This window comes from Orycteropus afer, unplaced genomic scaffold (assembly GCF_000298275.1).
Source record: "Orycteropus afer afer isolate SDZICR_OR568_19922 unplaced genomic scaffold, OryAfe1.0 scaffold00043, whole genome shotgun sequence".
NCBI classification, from domain to species: Eukaryota; Metazoa; Chordata; class Mammalia; order Tubulidentata; family Orycteropodidae; genus Orycteropus; species Orycteropus afer.
In genome coordinates, this window is record NW_006921630.1 from 7108400 (window position 1) to 7127833 (window position 19434).

Below are 19434 nucleotides of genomic sequence, written 5' to 3' on the forward strand. Positions count from 1 at the left end.
ACCTTCCTTCCGAGGAGTGGCTGGTGGGTTTGAACCGCCAGCCGTCTGGTTAGCAGTCAAGTGCCTTAGCCACTATGCTACCAGAGCTCCCAGGCAAACAAGTAGGCAATCCTAAATCTTAAATCTTGCTTTTGTACTTTCTAGCGTGGGCTGGTCACTTAATCTTCTGGTTAAGTAACCACAGTTTCTTCATCTGTAAAAGGGAACTAATAATACCTACCCTATATGATTAGAGATTAACAAAATCTTTCACATATGTGTGGGTGTACAGATATATATACACATATGTATATGTATATATATATGCATATATATATAAAGACATACACACAAAGTTGTATGAAATATTTATACTTTAGTACAGAGTATCTTAGAACTGAGTCCCTGGGTAGCATAAACAGGGAAGTACCTTGACTACAAGCTGAAAGATTAGAGTTTTAAACCCACCTTGAGGTTCCTTGGAGATCAGGCCTGGTGATCATCCAGAAAGTTCAGTCTTGAAAACCCTATGGAGTAGTTCTACTCTGCAGTCATGGGGTTGCCATCAGTCAAAATCAACTCAATGGCAACTAACAACAACAAATTAGAATAAAAAATAACACATTCCTTAGGTTTCTGGTATATAATTTCACTTACTTTTGTATCACTGATCTTAAGAATAAATAAGGAATAAGATATTATTTTCCTCTGGATTTCAAATCTAGATTAGCAGATGACTAATTCAGGCCCTATATTTAAAATGGGTGTCCTGTGATGCTGTGAATAAGCTCTCAGCTGCAAACAGAAAGGTCACCGGTTTGAACCCACCAGGCACTCTGTAGAAGAAAGATGTGGCAGTCTGCTTTCCTAAAGATTACAGACTCAGAAACCCTATGGGACAGTTCAACTCTGTCCTGTAGGGTCGCCATGAGTCAGAACCAACTCGAAAGCAATGAATTTTTTTAATATCATAAAAAAATTTCTAAGATAAAACCTAAGAGGAAGACCCTCAATGAGATGGATTGACACAGTGCATGCAACAATGGGCTCAAACACAGCAATGATTGTGTGGACAATGCAAGACTAGGCAGTATGTCTTTTTGTTGTACATGGGTTGCTACAAGTCAAACTCACTTGACAGCACCTAACAACAAATCACACATTGAAAACAGTAGGTGGGCCAACATCTAATTAAAAAAAAAAAAAAAAGAAAGAAAAACCAAAAACAAAAATTTATTGTCTTTCCTATGTATATTTCCTTCTTACTGAAATAAAAATTATAGATGACTTAAGAGTTCCATTAAAACTTTTTTTTTCCCAAATTAAAGCATGTATTAAAAATTCAACCTAAGAAGAAACTGGAAAACTGGAACGACTTTATTATGTCTATGTACTGCTGGGAGAAATATCAAAAGTAATATGTTATCATTTAGTAAACTCAGAATCTGGTTCCATTGCAACCCAATCCCATCAGTATCAATGAAACTATGAGAACTTTATCCCAAGGTAAAATAATATGAGTTCTCTCATGAAAAACTATGGTGTTATTTAAAGATGAAATGTGAATCCTAAAAGCATTCATGTATTTTAAGTTACACCATTAATTTTTTTTTTTTTAAATGAAGAATGAAGTTGCCACTCAAAGGTTTTTGCATACACATACATACAAATACTGCTTCCTTTCTTCAATGTAAATATGGCAGAAGAAAACACAAACACTCGAGAAAAATAAATGCACAGAAGAAATGCAGAAATACCCAATGAATTTATCAGATGTGTATCTATTTGACAATTCCTTTCTAAATCTAACTAAAACATTATATATTTTAAATCACAAACAGGGACCACTGGATTAAAGCAGGAAACCCATACAAATACACTTGCACAAAGAGCATTAAGAATTCTATAGCTCCTAAATATTGTGTAACCCTTTATAAGGTCAGTAGGGTAAATAATTTTATATTTTACTAATACACTATGCTTTTCTGTATTAGATATTACCTGCATAGGGAAGCTAATAAAACTGACCTAAAATATATTCAACTTTCTGTTCCTAATAACAAAACATAATGATAAGAGATATGCTGTAAGAACAAATGGTTTTTCAGATTAAAAAAAAAACAAAACTATAATTTGGAAACTAGATAAAATGCAGTTCTAATGACTAATTCCTAATTAATATACTCAAGTGTTTTTTTTATATTAAAATAAATCTGAAGTAATAACCTCCTCCAAAAAAGAACTATTCCTAGGTTATTTCTTTTGGCTATAGCTTTAAATATTATAATTCAATTAGCCTACTCAAATGTCTAAGTAATTATTTTACTTGCAAATAAATATATCTTTTCTATTGCAGAAATAAGAAAGTCTTAAAAATTTTTAAAGGAAAATTTTAGTTACATAAGATACTAATAATTCTCCAAATTTTCAAATACATTTAGATTAGCAAATGAAATTTATGTTGCTTATTTTTTTTAATCACATATGAATTGAATAGGAAAACAAAAAATATTATCACTTTAAGGTCTCATTATTATCCCAAGGTTGCAACACTTTTTAATATAAAGATATAAGACGGTCTTTATTGAAACTGTACCTTAAATCCTTCATTAAAACATTATATTTTCATTTTTAAATACACAAAAATAATTAAATGTCTAACCTGATATGCAGTTATTTTAATGTGTGTCTACATGAGTCAGAATCGCCTGGACAGCAACTGACAACAATATAAAGGAAACAAAAACACAAAATAAGCACATTTATCTTTAACTTTAACCTATGAAACACTGCCCCCTATAGTCCACTGAATTAAAAGACAATTTGATTTACCTAAAACATGACAATCTAATACAGCTAAGAAATTTTGGATTTTCTTGCCTCGTTCCGAAGTAAAATTCTTCTCCTCTACAAAGTTATATATATATATAATTTATTTATATAAATACACACCCACACCCACACACACATATATAAAATAAGAATTGCCTATTTAGAATGTTCTTCAACCTCATTTGAAGTCTCTTCTCCCCTTTTGGTTCAACCAAAACTCAATTTGCATTAATTTTCAGGTTCTTGCATTTAACCCAATTAACCTAACTCAATTAATCCAGACAGAACATGTATGAGAAAACATGGATACTCCCCATTTCAAGAAAGAAACAATGATACTGAATTCAGAATTTAATTTAAACAAGTTATTAATCTGATTTTCTATTAACTTGGTGCTATTATAATTAACAAAGCTACAGAAAGTAAAAGTAAGCAGAAATATTGTCGTTGTTGTTATGTGTCGTCAAGTCGAACACAGCACACTTTAAATATTAAGGTGACTTAGCCAAATTGCATTAATGAATGGGTATTGTTATGGATTGAACTGTGTCCTCCAAAAATATGTGTTGTAAATCCTAACCCGTGTACTGGGTTTTCTTTGTTATGTTAATGAGACAGTATTAGTGCAGGGTGTGTCTTAATTCAATCTCTTTTAAGATATAAAAGAGATTAAATAAGCAAGTAAGCAAGCTAGCAAAGATGGGGGAAGACAGATGCCGTACCACATGAAGACCACCAAGGAACAAGGACCTTCCCCCAGAGACAACAGAGAGAAAAAGCCTTCCTCTAGAATCAGTGCCCTGAATTTAGACTTCTAGCCTCCTAAACTGTGAGAAAATAAACTTCTGTTTACCTACTTGTATTTCTGTCATAGCAGCACTAGATACCTAAGACAAAAAGGAGTTTTGGTGGTATAGTGGTTAAAGCGTGCAGCTGCTAACCAAAAAATCACTGGTTCATACCCACCACCTGCTCTGTGGAAGAAAGATGAAACAGTCTACTTCCATAAAGATTTATAGCCTTGAAAACCCAATGCAGGTTGCTATGAGTGAGAACTGACTGGATGACAGTGAGGGTATTTTTGGAGATAATTACAACAGGTACAAAAAACAAAAAACCAAACTCACTGCCATTGAGTTGATTCCAACTCATAGCAACCCCCACCGGGTTTCCAAGTCTAAAAATCTTTACAGAAGTAGATTGTCCCATCTTCCTTCTGCAGAGCAGCTGGTGGGTTTAAACTGCTGACCTTCTGGTTAGCAGCCAAATGCTTTATCCACTATGTCACCAGAGCTCCTTAAGAAAGATATATAGACCAAAATTATTTTCCAACCCTGTGTCTACACCATACCTGAATGCCAAATAAGTTCCATTCAACATTTATTGAGAATCTTGTATGTTTCAGGTTCTCTACAGAGAATATAAGTATGAATAAGATATAATCTTAATTCTGAAGAAGTTTGTGGTATAATGAGAGAGACTGATAATTTCATTCAAAGTGGTAAACACAATGAGAGCATGGGCCACAGAAAACAGGCAATTTGCTTATTATTATGGCTTAAGAAATGAGGAAAGGATTCGTAGAGGTGAAAATATCTTGACCTGAGTCTTTAAGGAGGAGCATAAATTAATCTAATAAAGAGAGGGTTTTTGACACAGAGAAAACAACCTGAACTAATATCAGGAGGTGTGAAATAGAAAGATTTAAGGCAGGAGATACTGACAATCCTAGGTTGTGTTTCAAAGTAATTTGTGAGACTTTAGAAAAACACAGATGCCAGGACTCTATCCCAGTAAATTTTGATAAAGTAAACCTGGGATGAGACTTGAGCATTTGTGTTTTTTAAAGCTCCCTACGAGGGACTGTGACGCACAGTGAGGATGGTGGAACCACACTGTAAGGAAATGCAAGCAGTCTGATGTGATAGTACTATAATGTAACATAAAAGGTGAAAGAGGAGTAGGTGGAACTGAAGTGTGAACATGGACTAGATTATGATGGACTTTCTTTGCCACATTAATTTAGCCTATAATTAAAAGGAGAACTTTTTAAATGAGAAAAACATTGTCAGATCTGCATTTTGGGTAAGTAAGTCAGAAGAAGCAACGTGGATGACAGAATCAAGAGGGAATAGACTCAAAATACGGAGAACACTTAGGACATATTGCAACAGTAGGCAAGAGATGATAAGAGCCTAATGACAATGCAGTGGGGACGGAAAGAAAGTGATGAGTGTAAAGTATTTAGAAGTAAAATTAGTGGGACTTCGTAACTAATTAAAGGGGCCACTAATGACAGGTGGTAAAGGAAAGAATCAGGGATGACTACTAGGTTCCTCATGTGTAAACTAGGCATATGGCAGCACCATTAAATGAGACAGGGAGTAAAACAGGAAAAAACAGTTGAAGGCAAGGGGGAGGGTATAGATTTAGAGTTATGTTTTTAATGTGTTAAGTTTGAAGTGCCACTGTAACACTAAAGTCAAAATGCTCAGCAAGAAGTTCAATACATGAAACTAAAAGGCGAAATGGTAGAGTCCTTCAAGCCGACCGAATGCAGCCTGTAGATGTCCGACGTGGCTCACGTTCTAGTTACTGGTTTTTTTTTGGTTTTTTTTTTTTTTGGTAAAGCCTCATGGCTAACATTTTAAAACTTAGGAGATTCCACATAAAAAAAATCAACATTTTTTTTAATCACATCTGGCCCTACTGAGCCCTCATAGCAATTCTGGCTGGAGCTAAGGTCCAGTCTCCCTCTTTAAACAGGGCATGCACTCCCCTGTAAATCACATTCCCCAAGACTCTTAGTGTACAAATGCCAACTCATCTCATTCACTGATGTACACTGCCTGGCCCCTGAAGGCATATGGCTTCTTAATCTTTTGTGCAACCTTGTTCTAAAAATTCTAAAGCCAAATCAAGATCTCAGAAAAGATCAGGCCTAAAAAACAAATTTAGAATCAACATACACTGTAGTTAAAACTGCAAGAATGGCAGAAGAAACACAGTTTTAAAAGTTACCAACATAGGCTGAACCCTGGGGAAAAACAACATTAAACAGACTTTGTGGCTTTATGATATTCCTGTCACCTCTAAAAGTGACCTTTGCCACACTCAAATCTTAAATCAGAATTCACTTTCCCTATGTGTGTATATTTGAATCTCTCCCATAAGATTGTTGTCCTTAACCATAAAGGTTGGGTTTTCTACTTATTTCCAGGTAGTGTTTTGGGGGAATTAAAATAGCATCCTGTGTATATACATATTCTATAAACGCAAGTTGAATTAAACAAAATAATCCCCAAGCATAAGGTATGCGCTGGAATTTGAGGAAACAAAAGAGAAGCCAAAAGAGGGTTAGAAACACATCCTAAAAGAGAAATGTAAAGGGATTCATATTGTTTATGCTGGAAAAGAAAATGAGAAGAAAATTAAGAGTAATCTAAGAACTACTTAAGGAACCCTGGTGGAACAACATTTACAGCGTGGAGCTGCCAACTACCATCAGATACTCCAAGGGAGAAAGATGTGGCAGTCTGCTTCTATATACAGCCTTGAAAACCCTATGGGACAGTTCTACTCTTGTCTTATAGGATTGCTATGAACTGGAATCCACTCAATAGCAGTGGGTAAGAACTACTTATTAGGCACCATCTAAGGTATGGCCATGTACTTAGGGTAGTATGGCAGGATACAAATATGAATAGGCTATAACCCTTGGCTTTGAAGAGGTTATAGGCTAGGTCTAGTACCATCAAATATACAAGTTAGATACAAATTCTTTTTTGAGAACACAGTTTTAGTAAATCAGAAAATCTAACTTAAAAGAATGAGCTTGAGGCAGCAAGTGAAAAGAAACCTAATTCAATATTAATACCTGATAGTCAGTAGACACTAAATGGGAAAAAAAATCAAAATATTTTTTGTCAAAAATAAACACATCTGCTTAATTATTTCTTTAAATTCCAAAAGCTAAGACTATATTTAAAGGTAAGTATACTATACGTGAAAGGAAGTCTGGTGGTATAGTGGTTAAGGCATTTGGCTCCCAACCAAAAGGTAGGTGGTTCAAACCCACCAACTGCTCTACAGAAGAAAGATGAGGCAGTCTGTTCCTGTAAAGATTTACAGCCTTGGAAACCTGATGGGGGTCATTTTGAGTTGGAATCAACTCAATGGCAGTGAGTTTGGTTTTTGGTTTACACAGTATGTTTGGGTTCCAACCCACCAGCCACTCTGCAGGAGAAAGATGTGACAGTCTGCTTCGGTAGAGATTTACAACCTCAGAAACCTTATGGAGCAATTCTACTCTGTTCCATAGGGTTGCTGTGAATTGGAATCGACTCAATGGCGGTGGGTTTGGGTTTCAGTTTGGGACATACTGTATGTGAAATCTGGTGATGCAAGGGCTAAAGTGCTCAACTGCTAATTGAAAGGTCAGCATTCCCCAGTGGCTCCACAGAAAAAAAGACCTGACAATCTGCTCCTGTAAAGATTACAGCCTAGAAAACTCTATGGGGGCATTTCTACTCTGTGCTATAAGGTTGCTATGAGTCAGAATCAACTCAGCAGCACACTACAACATTTTATATGTAAGAATTTATCTACTCTGACTTTCAACTAATTTTTATAGATAAAAGATTAGTAAATGATGCTATTAACATCACAGATGTTGCTAAAGACTAGTGGACAGCTAGATGACCACTTATTCAACTACTGGAATAAAATAGTAATTAGCATCAGTTCTGCCATCTATGCTATTTATCCTCATGAATACACAAATATAATACAATTGAGATGAAGAAAAATGAAGTTACAGCACTAATAAAATTCTCAGTAAACATAAAAGCTTTAAAGATCTAAGAAATTAAAAAAAAAAAAATAGATTATCACAAAGAACCAAAGTATTAAAAATACTACTGAACTGAAACAAATAGCCAAAAGCAAACCAGCTGCTGTCAAGTCGATTTTGCCCCTTGGAGGCTCCATATACGTCAGAGCAGAACTGTGCTTCATAGGGTCTTCAACAGCAGATTTTTCAGAAGAAGATCACCAGACCTTCCTCCCCAGGCACCCCTGAGTGAACTGGAACCTGCAGCCTTTCAGTTAGCAGCTGAGTGCACTAACATTTTGTGCCACCCAGGGGCTCTAAAACAAATAGAAAGCCCTAGAAATTTCTGAGACTAAAATCAGATATTTAGAATGAATTTTGCTCCCTCTGGTGGTCACAAGAGATTTTACTAGGTGTGAGCAGAAATGGAGGTAGAAGATGAATAGAAAGGAAACTGTGAAGGAACTGTACAGGTTAACCTTCACTTATAGGTCAGACAAATAAATATTCAATTTACCATGACTACTTTTTCAAAGCGAGCTCTGGTAGCATAGTGCCTAAGGCACTGACTGCTAACCAGAAGGCTGGCGGTTCAAACGCATCAGCCACTCCTTGGAAGGAAGATTGGGCAATCTAATTCCATAGTGATACTGCCTTGACAACCCAAGGAGGGGTCGATATGAGTTGGGGCCAACTCAACGGCACATAACAACAACAACTTTTTCAAAAGAAAAAAAGAAAGAATTTAGAATTTAGTGTTACAGAGGTTGTACTGTAGAAAAATGGTCAAAAGTAGATACTTCTAGGAACTAGGACCAAATGGGACCATGAGCAAGGGTCTTTAAAGTTTTGTTTTACACTTAGACAACTGAGGTGTACCTGACTCAGGCCATGGTCTTTTCAATTGTCTCATATGCATGCAAAAGCTGGGCAAAGAAAAAGGAAGAAAAGAATGAATGCATTTAAACTGTGGTACTGGTAAAGAATATTGAATACATACATCATGGACTGCCAAAAGAATGAACAAGTAAGTCTTAGAAGAAATACAATCAGAACGCTCCTTAGAAGCAGAGATGGTGAGATTTTGGCTTGTGTACTTTGAACATGCTGTCATGAAAGACCATTTGCTAGAAAAGGACATAATGTTTGGTAAAGTAGAGGGTCAGTGAAAATGAGGAAAGCGCTCACTCAATGAGACGGATGTACGGACAGAATAGCTACAGCAATGGACTCAAACATATCAATGATCATGATGATGGCAAGGGACTGAGAAACATTTTTGTTCTGTTATGTAGAAGGTTGCCAGTAAGGCGAAGCCAACTCAACAGCAACAATAGACTAAGTAAGTAAATCACCTTCCATCCCGTTATCTTTTATAACCTGTTACAAAGCCAGAGTTCCATCTCTTACTGATGCCATCTCTATGGACCACATTTCCCACTCTTTCCAAAAAGGTTTAGAACAGGGACTCCTGTTATTTTTCACAGGATTCAGTCCTTGTCCCTTGCTTTCCACAGAGCCCACCCAGCCTTGATAAGTGGACCAGATGCCCAAAGAACCCCACACATTTAACAAATCTCCAATATAAAGATTAAAGTTTCTCCAAAGTCTATTTGAGAACTAAAGGGCAAAGACTATAAAAATTCATATATATCACCTAATTGTATTTTCTGGAGCTCTGGTAGCATAATGCCTAAGGCACTTGACTGCTAACCAGAAGGCTGGAGGTTCAAACCCACCAACCACTCCTCGGAAGGAAGATAGGGCAATCTACTTCTGTAGTGATACTGCCTCGGAAACCCGAGGGGTTGCCATGAGTTGGGTCCAACTTGATGGCACATAACAACAACAATTATATTTTCAGTGAAATTTTTATGAAACTACTTTTATTGAACCACTTTTCTGTACAGTTGCAAATTTATGTAACTTACAAAATAGCTCAGATGCTGACACATACGCTCCTCTCACAAGAAATAAAATTGAACTATTCATCTTCTTTCATCTTGTTTAAATTTTGATTTCCATATTCCTGTATTACTTTCATTAAAATATTATTTACAGGGGCTGAGAGGAAGGGGTAACAGGGAGTTACTGTTTAATGGATACTGAACTTCTGTTTGGGATGATAAAAAGTTTTAGAAATAGTGGTGACAGTTGCACAGCACTGTGAAAGTAATTAATGCCACTGAAGGGTACACTTAAAAATGGTTAAAATGCCAATTTTATGTTATATATATTTTACCACAATAAACATTTTTTACAGCAGTAAAAAGTATTATTTTTTGGATAAATAGAGAGAAATATCTTTTTTTCCTTTTTTACAAGATCTATAATCAATGAGTGTGTTTCCCTTTTCATAGAGAATAAGAGCCATATTCTTACAATAATCTATAAGGTTCCCATGTGCCTCATCTTAGCTCATCTCCTGCTTCTTTGCCTATTACTCCCATACTCATTCGTCCTCCCTGTGGTTTGAGCTGGTACTCCTTTGACCTGGAATGCTCTTCCCCCAAATAACTGTATGGCTTACTCTTTCCTTTACTTCCTACAAATCTGTGCTCAACATTATCTTTCAATGAGTGTTCCTTGACAATCTTATTTAAAACTGTACCCTTATCTCCTGTATTCCCCATCCCCCTTCCCTGATTGCTCTCCATTTATCACCTTCTAATATACTATACTATGGGCGCTCTGATGGCATAGTGCCTAAGGCATTTGGGTTCAAACCCACCAGCCACTCCTCAGAAGGAAGGTTGGTCAATCTACTTCCATAGTGATACCAACCTCAGAAACCCAAGGAAGGGTTGCTATGCATCAGATCTGACTCGACGGCATTGAGTTTGGTTTTATAATATACTATACTGTAGAAGATCCCCATGTGACACAAACTGTTTGTACTCTATTGTTACCTTAAAGGTTTAAATGGGAATACACAGGCATCAAATCAACTGTATCTGTGGAAAGGGACAATGGAGAAGCTCAGTATCATCAGTCAGAAAAAGGCCAGGGGCCAACTGCAGGACAGACCATCATTTGCTTATAGGTAAGTTCAAGGTGAAACTAAAGAAAATTAAAACAAGTCCATGAGAGCCAAAATCAAATCTTGAGTATAGCCCACCTGAATTTAGAGACCATTTTAAGAATAGATATAATGCATTGAGCACTAATGACAAAAGACGATGAGTTGCAGGCTGACATCAAGGACACTGTACATGAAGAAAGAAAAAGGTCCAAAATGGATGTCAGAAGAAAGGACCAAAATGGATGTCAGAAGAGACTCTGAAACTTGCTCTTAACTACAAAATAACTAAAGCAAATGGAAGAAAAGATGAAGTGAAAGAACTGATTGGAATATTTCAAAGGGTGGCTTGAGAAGTCTAATTATATCTGGAAAGACTCTATTTCCAAATCAGGTAACATTCACAGCTACTGGCGTTTAGGATTTGAACATATCTTTGGGGGAACACAAATCAACACATAACAAGTCCTAGTCCCTGTTACCTGTATCCATTGCATATGCAAAAATCCACCTATACTCACCTATGTCACCTGTGAGACTCAGCAAACATGGGAAACATCAGTGAAATCAGTGGGCAAACTAAATGAAGTTCAGTAACAAATTACTGAGGATCTGACCCAGGAGTTTAATGCCTTCTGCTAACATCTAAGAAGTAGTTAACAGGCTAACTTAATAGTTTGCAAGTAGGGTAAAATCCCAGACCTTTCACAGTTCTTGACAATGAATAAATAAATAAAGGAGAAGGGAAAATCCTTACAGTGGAATGCCACATAATAAATGTAAAAGAAACAGAGTTCTGAAATTCATTAATAGTTTAATCACAAATTAAAACTAGTGGATAAAAATCTGACTAGAAAAAGGGCATTTAAATGGACAACAGCAACTTGAGAGATTGGTTAGGAATCTTAGGGAGCAGTGAGCTTATGTTAATGAGGGAGAAACAACTTGGAAAATGAGGCTGAGAACAGTTGCTCAACTTGGAAAACTCAATGTTACAAAACTGTACATATGAAAACTGTTGAACTGGTGTATGTTTCGCTCCATACATTCTCAACAATAACAAAATAAAGAAAATTTAAAGAAAAAAGGTATTTACATAGTCTCAAGGAGTCTCCCCACAAATCATTCATTAATTACAAAGGGAAAAAACAGAAACTTTAGTGGAGAAATGTAGCAAGCACCATCTTAACCAAGGGAAAATTTTATATTCACAAAATTATTATCAAAATTAAAACTTGCTCCTGCCATAAATAAACAAATAAACACAAGTAGAAGAATTCCCTTGATTATATTAGACATTCAACAAGATATTCTTGGTAAGATGAGACGACAGAAAATATAGTCAATGGGTTGCATTTTAAACCATTGTTTATACTATACTTCAATTACTGTGTAGCTTTGAGAAAAATAGTAACTACCTTTACTTGAATTTCTTATATATAGACCAGGGCTTCAAACTAGCTCAGGTCAGTCATGACTAACAAAGTAACCCTGGAACGGATCAGAATTTTTTAAATATAGGTAAACCAGAATGCTAACTGGAACTGGAAAAATTTCAGGTCAAAGGTCTGCTAGAAATTTAATCTTCCACTCAGAAAAGAGCAGCTTGTGTATTGCATAGCAACCAAATCTCTCAACTGCCTAGGTCAAAAACAGTGGGTCTGGCTCAAAGACGGCAGCCAACAGCACCCCTTTCGATACGTGTTACTCTCCACACTCCTCTGTGTGCCACTCTCCACAGTCCTAGCAATAATCCAATGTCACAAATAAGGCTCCTGATGGGGCTCACTATCCCTCTTCTGAGTCTCCCATTCCAGGGCTTCCACCTGTAACTTTTCCTGTTTCAGTTCACCCAAATTTTAAAAATTCAGATCCATTCCAGTTTTGTTTTGTTGGCCATTACTGAATCAGTTCAAATGAGTCCAACACTCTGATACACACATACTTGTAAGTGTACGTTAAGGGTTAATTAAGAGTGGGGGCCATGGACTCACATAAGCATAAGTTCAAATTCCAGTCCCATCATTTATCAGCTGGCTAATCTTAGGCAAATTTCTAAACTTCTCTTGCCTGGATTTCCTCATTTTTAAAATGCCAAAAGTAATAGTTTCTAACTCCTAAGATTTTTGTGAAGATTTCAAAGGACAACACATATAAAGAATGTAGAATATTCAGCATGAGTGTTATTACTTCATTTGTTTCTAAAAACAAAAATCAAAAGAAAACTATTCTTTAATCTAAAAGATAATGAACTGAATGCCAAATCGCTTCTAAAATTGACTATGATCTGCCCCATATTAGTTTAAACACAAGGAAGAATAAAAGGCTATGAGTCAAAGAGGATCAGCTCAAAAGTATTTAAACTAAAAGTAAAAATGTAAATAAAAAAATCACTCTTTACAACGAGATCACCACTTTCAAATATCTTAAAAATACAGATGGTCCCTGACTTACAACATATTTATTATGATGAGCCATACTTATAAGCACCCAAACCACACTTAAGACTGTGTTTTTTTTTTCTGCACATCTTATCATTAGCAGTATGTTGCAGTGAATAATTTGCTGATGTTATCATTCTTAGATGTTCACTCACAGAAGTTCAATTTCATCATTTACTGTTCAAAACACTGACAGATTTATAAAGGTACTGATAATAAAAGGCAACAATACTTAAAAAAAAAAAGAGTTATTTGACTTACATCAGAACTGACTTATAACAGAGTCATCAGATCAGAACCCCATCATAAGTCGGAGTCTACCTATAATTTATTAACAAATGATCTTTATTTGAAAAAGCCTTTGGTTCTGCTTGGTTCACTAAGTGTTATGTCCAATAGGTGTGAATTGGATATTTTTAAAAAGCATTCTTAACACCTGTTTGTATTTCCATAAGCAAAAACTACATAACCCCATGGAATTTGCAAGCATTTGTAAACTCATAGTTGTTGTCAGGCAACCTCCAGTCAGTTTCAACTCACAGCAACCCCACGTACAACAGAATGAAACACTGCCTGGTCTGGTGTCATCCTCACAATGGTTGCTATGTTTGAGTCCATCATCACAGTCACTGTGTCAATCTACCTCGTTGAAGGTCTTCCCTCTCCAGGGACTGGTCCCTTCTGATTACATGTCCAAAGTACATGAGACCACATCTCACCATCCTCACTTCTAAGGAGTGTCCTCAATATACTTCTTGCAAGACAGATTTGTTCTTTCTTCTGACAGTCCATGGTATATTCAATATTCTTCACCAATATCATAATTCAAATCCATCAATAATTAATTCTTCAATCTTTCTTATTCATTGTCCAACAAGAGGTGGACAACAGAATTTTGGTTAGTAATTAAGCTAGCAAAGGTAATAAATCATAAATTCTATCATTTATTAGTAGTTATAAACTAATTGCCTTCACAGGCCAGGTAACAGAAGTAGCAAGAACAAATCAATAGGAAAGAACTGAGACCACAGTGACTAGGCCTAAAGAGGAAGTACTTTACCTAGCACTCAAATTCATATTTTGTTAGTTTTTTAAGCACTGTGCCATGTCTTCAGAATGAGTTTGGCTCAGAGGGGCATCTGTCTTGATCACTGAATTTTAAGCCCTTGCATGCATATTTGATGTTTTGTAAAATAAATAAAATGGAAAATTTCTGAGAACAAGTATTCATGCAAATCAAAAACATTATGAAATTTTTCAATGACTTCTAAAAGGCAGTCATTATTAAAGATACCCTAAGTTGGTATCCCTTCTACTTTGTACTTATAATGAAGATACTTTTATATATCACAGTATATACTCTTTTAACTAGGAGCTCTGGTAGCATAGTGGCTAAGAAACTTGCCTGCTAACCAGACGGCTGGCGGTTCAAACCCACCAGCCACTCCTCGGAAGGAAGGTTGGGCAATCCTACTTCCGTAGTGATACTGCCTCGGAAACCCAAGGAGGGGTCGCTATGAGTTGGGGCGACTCGACGGCACATAACAACAACAACAACAACTCTTTTAACTGACAACTGAGATTTTAAGATTCCATTTTTGATAGAACAAAAATTCTGGTAATAACTACGTACTCATGAAATAATTATTATAAATATTATCAATTAATTCATTCATCATTGACATGTTTGGCTTACATATCCTGATTAAAAAGAAATACGCAATTTGCATTTTTACCATGGTATTGATACAGCCTCTATCTCATTGAAACACCTGTCAATCATGCATTAAAATTTTAATAAAATAGCAAGCCCACCTTTTTAAAACTCCTTCTAGATGCTTTAAAAGATTATTCAATAAGTATATACAATAAGTATAAAAGAACAGTAAATTTAAATGAACGATATCCTATGCCTCCAAAGTCCACAACAATGTCTCCTTCCACTATACTCCCTAACATTTGTTGTATTATTGTCTGATACTATTATCATATTTGTTATACCTTTCACCTTCTCTACCACTCTTTAAACTATACAGTAGCAGAAAGCATGTCTTATTCATCTTCTATCAGTAAGCATTGTGTACTTGCACAGAAGTACTCATTTAAATAAAAATTAAAAAATCGAGAAACTTTCCTTTTCCCAAGATAACAATGATGATCTCAAGTTAAACTCCTTCAAATTCTGAAATGAGTTTTCACACAATTGAAAATAATTATTATACTTTTAATAAATCAATACAATTCAGAGACGCTTTCAGTGTTACTGGCTGGTTATGTTATTTAAGCAATACTATATTTAGTAAGATAAAAGTTGCATTAACTTTATAATCTTTTATTTGAGAAAATAAAACTTTGGGAATGTTACTTATGTCTATGCTTAGTTTTTAAAATGTGAAAGAAAGATGGTACGTTTTTAGAAAGCATCATTTACAATCATTAAGTCTTACCTGAGGATTCCAACCTGGATCTAATTTTTTAACTACTGCGATATATTCCTGCATTGCTTGGCTGGGGCTTGAATCACCAAGTGCTTTCCATGCTTCCCTATGGTACAGAATATCCAAAATGACCTATCATTAACTATGCAATTAACATAAACAGCATGTTTTTTATTAATAAAAAATAATTTATATACACATTTTAAGGGTTTGGGGATCTTGAGATAATAAGCCATAGATGAGTAGCCCTCTCTTTTTGTATTTACACCGGTCTATAGCAATTTTTCAACCTTTTTTCCTACCTAATGAGGCTTTTCAGACATTTTTTTTCCCCCTAGTCATCCTACTCCATGATAATTTAATAACAAAGACATACTGTATATCTGTTAAATTTTAGAAGACTATAAACCACTAGGGAGCTCTGGTGGTACAGTGGTTAAAAGCATTTGGCTGCTAACCAAAAAGTCAGAAGTTTGAACCCATCAGCTGTTCAGAAGAAGAAAGATGAGGCAGTCTGCTTCTGTAAAGATTACAACTTTGGAAACCCTATGGGGCAGTTCTACTCTGTCCTTTAGGGTCACTGTGAGTTGACATCAACTCAATGACAATAGGTTTATAAACCAATGTCCACCTTCCATCTGTCAGTTTGTCATACTGCAGTGGCTTGTGTGTTGCTTTGGTACTGTTAGCTATGCCACTGGTATTTCAAATGCCAGTAGGGTCACCTATGGTGGCCAGGTTTCAGCAAAGCTTCCAGACTAAAACAGACTAGGAAAAGACCTGGCACTCAACTTCCAAAAACTAGCCAATGAAAACCTTATGGATCACAACAAAACACTAGCTTATTTTGGACACATCATCAAGAGGATGAGTGGCTAGTGGAGGAATCATGTTTGGTGAGGCAGAGGGCCAGTGAGGTAAAGGTTCAGTAAGGGTGAGGGAGACTTGTGGAGGGATAAACTGGCTCAACAGCCACCACAGTAGAATAGGAACATGTAGGTTATCATGAGGATGACACAGGACCAGGCAATGTTTTATTTTCTTCAACATAAGATCATCATATGTGGAAGTCAACTAGATAACTATCTACCTACCTATCTATAAACCATTTTAATATCTAAGATTGTATTTACCCTCTCCCTAAAACACAATTTTTATCCCTGTTGAGAAAGCATGTCTATAAACCAAGAGAGGAAAGTTAGGCAATCTACTTTCGTAGTGATACCACCTCGGAAACCCAAGGAGGGGTCACTATGAGTCAGATCTGACTTGATGGCAGTGGATAAGACATCAGTAGTCCCTGGGTGGTGCAAACAGTTAAGTGCTTGACTGAAAGCTGAAAGTTTCAATGAATCCACCCATGGGCGCCTTGGAAGACAGCCTGGCAATCTGTTTCCAAAAGGCCAGTCTTGAAAACTGCACACAAGTAGTTGCCATGAGTCAGAATTGACTCGACAGCAACCAGAATGTAAATTATAGTTTGTAGCAACAGCATCAGTAATATAGAAACTAATCATCACACAAAATATTCCCTGGAAAAATACTTCAAGATTTCTTATTTGAGGTGCAAGAAAGACACTATCCCTTTTGTGAATCCTGAGCCCTTAGCCAGAGACTTCCAAAGTGAGGGGTGGTAAGGATAGAGATGAGAATACTAATGAGTTAAACGGTAGGGACTTCCTACAGTGTAAATACCAAGAGTAATGGTTTAGTCCTGAGCTTCCTTCTAGGTCATCCCTTTCTTTTTTTCTACAAGCTGCTAGGATATGCCTCTTTCTTGCTTTTTCCCTGCCAATCCTTTCTACCTCCAACCAGGGGTTCCCTATCTCTCTGATCTACTATAAAACAGAACTCAGTTCCACATTTTGTTGTTGTGGTGGTTGTTGCAGTATCTTTCTATTCCTATAATGAATGTAACACCCTTCCTGAGGTTTTCTAAACTTATTTTCATTAAATCTCTTCAGTTACCTGTATACATTTACATGTTTAAATACACACACATGCTGATATATATGGCACATACCAAATTCAGGAAATTTAACATAAATATTATCTAAATATAGATCACATTCAGATTTCTCTATTATTGTCCCAATAATGTCCTTTTTAGTTTTCTCCCCCAGATCATAAACCAGTCAAGATTCACATATAGCATTGAGTTTCACATATCTTTAGTCTTTGTCTTCCATGACACTGACCTTTTTTAAAACCACAAACTAGTTATTTTACCAAATATCTCTCTATTTGGATTTGTGATCATTTCCTCATCTATATAGTGTTCTTGCCAAAAATGGTTCATTGTGAACTAAAATGAGGTTAAATATTTTGGCAAGAGCAATATATATTTAGATGACATGTCGTTCAAATGCATCACATCGAGCACATGATGTCATTCTGTCCCACCATCAATGATAAGATTGATGACATGGTAAAAGCAGCGTCTGTTAGAGCTTTCCTTTGTAATTAGCAAGTAAACTGTGGATCAGACTATGTAAATATTGTTCCCCAACAGTCTTTCATGTAATAGTTTTAGCACCTACTGATGATTCCTACCTGAATTAATTATAACTTTGGTGGTTGTAAGGAGCTCAAGTGGTGCAGTGGTTAAAGCATCTGGCTGGACACACTGTGACTCAGAATCGACTTGATGGCAGTGAGTTTTTTTGGATTTTGTTTTGGATGGTGGTTGTTAAATCTAAACTTCTTTTTCATTGTTATAAAGAATGGACAAACAGGTAAGACATAGGAAAAAGTAAGAGTGAAACTCTAAAATTTCACAAATTAAAACAAGAAAAAATACAATAAATGTTCTATCAGGTATTCTCTAGAACAGCAGTAAGTATGTCAGAAAACCATCACTACCAGCAAAGAAAGCTTGTGCCAAAATGTAAAGCAAAGTACTGCTTCCTTCACTGAAAAAGTCTTATACAAAAAATGTCAGCTGGGAAAAAAAAAAAATGTCAGCTGAACTAAACAATGTGCTTTTAGTGACATAACTGATTTACATTCTGGTTCAACTTCAGTATCTCCTTACAGATAAGTAACAATTTGCAGACAGGCAATTTGTCCAGAGGACCAGACTTTGAGTAGCATTACTCTACAACATAAAATTAGAATCCATTTTCTTAGCACTTCCTCTTTTGACAACCATATTTCATCTGCTGTTTTTTAACTCTATCCTCCATACTTCTTTTAATTCCAATGTTGAGGCTCCAAAGTCCTCTCTTCTATAACAAAGGTTCCCTATTGCATTCAAGTTCTCTTTTTTAATTTAGATCAGAGAAAATAAGGCCTCATAAATGATAAGAGGGAGACTTTGAATTAGAAGTTAAAAAAAAAAAACGGAGGAAGGGGTGTAATTCTTTATTACATATTCAGAGTAAGAATCAGAATCTATCATTTTCCCCTCCTTCCAAAAATCCTTTCAAAGAGAAGAAGCAGTGACCCATTAGGGGTTGTTTGACAGAAAAGGAAAACCTCAAGCAATAGCTTTCTAAGAAGCGATTCATACACAGAGAATGTATGTCTGTTGTGAACATCATGGCATGAGAATCCTTTAGAAGATTTAGCTAAAATCGGATTCTTTTAATCTCTCTCCCAAATGCCTGTCATTAGCACAGTCCATTGCAGAGAGAGATTAATAAAAAAATAATTCTTTAATCTGCTCACTACTTTCTAATTCCTAAACACCTAAATCATTTCCAACAACCTCATTAGCAATATCAAGAATTTCTTACCATTTTTGCTTTCCTTCAAAATCAAAGAAGCTTGGTTTAGGAGTATTGCAATTTCCAACTTTGACCTAAATAAGGAGAAAAAAATTCAGAACTTATTTTTCAAAGAAATGCCTGAGGAAATTTTTTTTTCAAATTTATAAAGTGTATTTAGTAACTA

The 19434-nt window shown here is 35.8% G+C and overlaps 1 protein-coding gene across 1 annotated transcript in view; it reads right to left on the reverse strand.

Moving 5' to 3' along the window:
* Positions 1 to 19434, reverse strand: part of ACBD6 (acyl-CoA binding domain containing 6) — a 343742-nt gene that overhangs the window by 312446 nt on the left and 11862 nt on the right. The window contains exons 2-3 of the mRNA XM_007937639.2: positions 19278 to 19342; positions 15550 to 15646 (exon numbers count right to left, since the gene is read on the reverse strand). Coding sequence (XP_007935830.1) covers positions 15550 to 15646; positions 19278 to 19342 — 162 coding nt within the window. The remainder of the gene's footprint in view (positions 1 to 15549; positions 15647 to 19277; positions 19343 to 19434) is intronic.